The sequence below is a fragment of the Egretta garzetta genome, unplaced genomic scaffold (assembly GCF_000687185.1).
Source record: "Egretta garzetta isolate BGI_Z169 unplaced genomic scaffold, ASM68718v1 scaffold287, whole genome shotgun sequence".
NCBI classification, from domain to species: domain Eukaryota; kingdom Metazoa; phylum Chordata; class Aves; order Pelecaniformes; family Ardeidae; genus Egretta; species Egretta garzetta.
In genome coordinates, this window is record NW_009260435.1 from 6,619,182 (window position 1) to 6,623,757 (window position 4,576).

General features: G+C 39.3%; 1 protein-coding gene across 2 annotated transcripts in view; it reads left to right on the forward strand.

Moving 5' to 3' along the window:
- Window positions 1-4,576, forward strand: part of APBA2 (amyloid beta precursor protein binding family A member 2) — a 46,678-nt gene that overhangs the window by 23,122 nt on the left and 18,980 nt on the right. For both annotated transcript variants that reach the window (XM_009643965.2, XM_009643966.2), the window contains one exon: window positions 907-993. In XM_009643965.2, the coding sequence (XP_009642260.1) occupies window positions 907-993 (87 nt within the window). The remainder of the gene's footprint in view (window positions 1-906; window positions 994-4,576) is intronic.

Below are 4,576 nucleotides of genomic sequence, written 5' to 3' on the forward strand. Positions count from 1 at the left end.
ACAGTGTCAAAAGCCTTGCTGAAGTCAAGGTAGACAACATCCACCGCTCTCCCCTCGTCTACCGAGCCGGTCATGCCATCATAGAAGGCTATCAGATTGGTCAGGCATGATTTCCCCTTGGTGAATCCGTGCTGGGTACTCCTGATGATCTTTTTTTCATCCACTTGCTTGGAGAGGACACTCAGAATGAGTTGTTCCATCACCTTTCCAGGGACAGAGGTGAGACTAACCGGCCTGTAGTTCCCTGGGTCCTCCTTCTTGCCCTTTTTGAAGACTGGAGTGACATTGGCTATCCTCCAGTCCTCGGGCACCTCTCCTGTTCTCCACGACCTTTCATAGATGAAGTCAGCTGATGCCTTTCTGTGATGAGAGAAATATTAGTTCACCTTTCAGTTCTTTATTTTCTGAAAAAAAAAACCTAAACTAAAAATCTAAAAACCACCCTAAACCCCACCACAGTACTTAGCACCAGCTAGCACTTTTTTTGGTGAGCTCACTGAAGATGGCAAGGCCTAAGCAGCTGATGGGAAGTAAATCACTTTCTCAATTCTACTTTCTCAATGCCAGCGCCTCAAGTACTGAAGTGCATCAATGAGACAGTGGGGAAGAAACAGCCCCACACTCCTTCTCCTGTTGTGGCTATAAATAGAGAATTTTAGTACTTGAGCTGTCAGTCCCACGGGCTCTGAAAATTCAATCTTACCCACAAAATCAGAGTATGCTTCACTCTCTCTATGCAATAAAAGCATCCTTTGCATGTATTTAGAAACACCTTTGAATAGCTGTCTTTGTAGGGGTTTAACAGTGTGATTGCCTCATATCACATTATGCTTGAAGCGATCAGTGAATTTGTCATGCTAAAGAGGAAATTAAAGTTCCCCTTGTAACAAAGCATCTGTCTTTTAGACTTCAGAGGGAGATTCCCAGGCCTTGACTGAAGTGGATCTGTTCATCTCCACACAGAGAATCAAAGTTTTAAATGCAGACACACAGGTAAGTTACGATTAAAACTCCAAGAATGATGTTGAGTTAGACTGCGCTCTTACACTACTGGTGGGAAACTTTACTAAATTTGGATAAATTTACTGCTGTGAGAATATTCAGCAAGAGCAGTGTTAGATCTGCTATTGTTGTAACACTTGCCATTTGCCAATATAGTAACATTGATGCCAGTTTTACTTATTTGATGTATGGCAAAATGTCTGCATGTTACCGACATCTGTAACTCAGTCTAGAAGATACAAAAGTCTTTCAGAATGCACAAACCCTGTTTCTCTGAAACAGTTTCAGTACCCACATTCACAGTCTAACGGGGAAGTCATTTGCTGCTTTGACTAAGCTATACGTGTCTTGCCATTTTGAACATTTAACCCCCAATTTTTCCATAAATCACATCTGAGCTACCATCCTCTTTGCCTAAGGTAAATTATTAATTATTCATATCAAAGAAGCATCTGGAGACCACAGCAATAATCAGCCTCATCTTCTAGGAATACATATATGTATATTTAATAAGATGCAATCTTCATAAGAGGGATTTTTTAAAAGGAATTTACAATTAAATACATATAATTTATACATGGATCCCAATATTTAGTATAACGATCTCACAAGATGTTTTAGATTTTGGTCATACTTACAGAAAGTCTTCACATTTTCACTCTTATGAGAGGCTTTGAAAAAGGGAAATTTTAGTGACTTTTTTTGCTTTAGTTTTCACTAAAAAACTCCACTGTATGCAGCTAACAGCAGTTGAAAAATAGTAAGACCTCAAGTTACATTAAAGAGCAAAACATTTAGAAAGTGCTTAGTTAAGCTAGGTATAGCCAAACTAGAAAATTCATCTTGTAGTATTTGGAAAAATGGTTGGAGCAACCTTATGCTGTCCTTTCAGCGATACTCTTCCAGAAGCTATGAAGGTAATATTTAGTCTTTTTTCTTTAGTAGCAGAACAGACCAAGTAAGGTCTTACCATAGGTAAGTTTAACTGCCGGAAAGATATCAAAACAAACACTTCATAAGCAGTTTGTGAGCAGAGATACGCAGGTATGTCAAAAGTAATTAATGTCAAATCAATTGTTTTCTTTTGTGATGGGGAATATATTTGTCCATGTCACAGAAGCAGCACACATCACCTATTGACTTCAATAAGGCTTTTATATAATATTTTCTAGATTATATGATTTAGATACAGGAGATACAAGCAGGCTAAAAAAATTTCTGAGCATGTACTTATTTCTGATACCTTGCCATATAGATATATAAGATATAAAGAGAGATAGCAGAGGGAGCCTCACAAGCATGTTTCTTTGATGTAGTGCTGTTCAATGTTTTCATAAACACCTTGGAAGATGGAAAGAGAAAATGGTTATTGAACTTGTATCTTGGTATATAAGATCGGAGTTCAGAAACATGGCTAACTGAAGAAATGAGCTGAAACTGTAAGAGATGTTTCAATAAAGACAATTGTAGCACTCTACATTTAGGATTTTGTTTTGTTTCCAGTTAGTATATAATTTGTTTTTCTAACCTTCCAAACCATGAGGCACCTACTTCTTCCTGAAATTTAAGGGAGTGTTACTATCTTTTAATGTGAGGGTAACGATAGTACCTCCAGGAAATTGATTGTTTTTCTTTTAACATAAGCAGATGTCCTTAACATGCCGCTAGAAGTCCCAAGAGATGGAGCCAGATGGGGAGCAGAATATCCCATCTAGCACGGGCAGCAGTATTTGCAGTCTGCCCTCCATAAAACATCCTGATACTGCATTTCATCCGTGATAACTAATACCGTTGTTTATTACGGCTCAGGGTCTTTTTGACCTCATAGTAAACGTGCATCATCCGTTATCAAAGCTTATGGCTACTTTTTGCATTAGCAGAAAATAAAATGCTAGTATTATCAGTGTAAAGATGACTACAGACAATTATTGATAAATGAACAGCTACAGTTCGTAACTGGAATGTACAGCAGTAAATAGGTAAGTGCTCTTTGTTGAGTAAGGATTAGTCTCAGAGGAAGTCACTCTTCCCCTTCCTTAAATGGTTCAGCATTTCAGCTGAACACCAACCCTTTTAAAAAATAAAAGGAAAGTCCTTTGAGGCAGACCACTAACACCTTGTCAAAGTAACTGTTACCTTATTCTCCTGATTCCTCTGAGATTTCCAGTGATAGAAAATGCAGTGCACCATGAGAATTGGTGTCTAGTATGAGCTGTTCTACTAGATGAAAATAGCAATGTTGGAAATTATTATAATTACAAACTCTCTGGCATTTGCCCTGGGTTTCGTTTGGTTTTTTTTACAGTGGCTCTTTCAGAGAGCTGTAAGAGACTTAGCCCCGTGGCTTTTTAGCATTGCTGTTGGCATGCTTTTGCATTTTTGGCTTGGCAATATTTTTCAGTGCTAGTGAAGTTTCCTGACTGGTGTAATTACCATAGGTCTATTTCAGCTGGTGTGGCAGCTGGCAGAGACAATCTGTTCTTTCATGGCTTTATCAATTATATAAAACCTATTTCTGCAATGTGCCATCCGTGTTTTAATCCATCTGTATAGCTCACATGAGGTAGCAGCTGATTTAAAATGTAAAATTCTCAGTTAAAAAATGTCATGCAGCAGCGTTCAAAATGCTGAGTTGCAGCAGCAAGGATTTATTGCCACGTTGGAACAGAGCCAGCTGTGGTGATTCTGTTGCCCTTGGCAGCACTAGGAAATGGCACCCCTGCCACTTTTTAGTTGCTTGTGCATTTAGCTACCGAATGCATTCAGCCCAAGTTGCCCACCTGTTTAGTGTGTGTGGAAAAAGCTACCTTAGGTTTGGCCACGTGCCTGCTTCATATGAGAGCAATTCTTCCCCGACTGCTGCAGCTTTAAGGACTTGCAGTCAGTGTACAAACCCAGCAGCTACGTTGCTGCAGCCTCTCCCATCTTCTTGCTCATTCAGTGAAGGGAAGCTGGCATTGAATCAACTGGGAAAACTAGCAGAGAAAAAGATAGATATAGAGGTCACAAATGTGTAGGTGCAGAGCCTCTGGTAGATGATTGGTTCCATAAAATCTTCTGACTCGTTAGGCTGTCTAATTCACACTCCCACAGGACTACATCACTTGAAAACTTGGAAAATGCTGAGATTTTCCTCCTTCAGGTATTCTTCGGGTTTCAAGAGGAACAATAAATGGCATTCTAAATGAGTTCCTTAGAAAGGAGGGGAGATCCCGAGAAAGGGGAATCCGGACAGAAGAAGATAGAAGAAGGATTTTGAAAAAGGGCAAGAGAGACTGAATTTCTAAGGACAAATGTAAGGATAACAAGGATGGAATGGATGGAACTGGAAAAGGGATGAGGCAAAGAACAGAGAAGCAGATGGGCAGAGATGGAGGGATTCATGGGAAAGTGACAAAGGAGGAGAGAGGGTGAAATTGAGATAGTGGTAATGGTAAAATAGAGTGGAATGGAATATGGAGGAAGGAAAAAGTCAAGTCACAGGTAACTCAAAAGTAAAGATGTGTTTATAGTCACTATATATTATTTGCCTTATTCCTAATTGTAATTGCATTAGACAGGAAAAAGGTGGGAG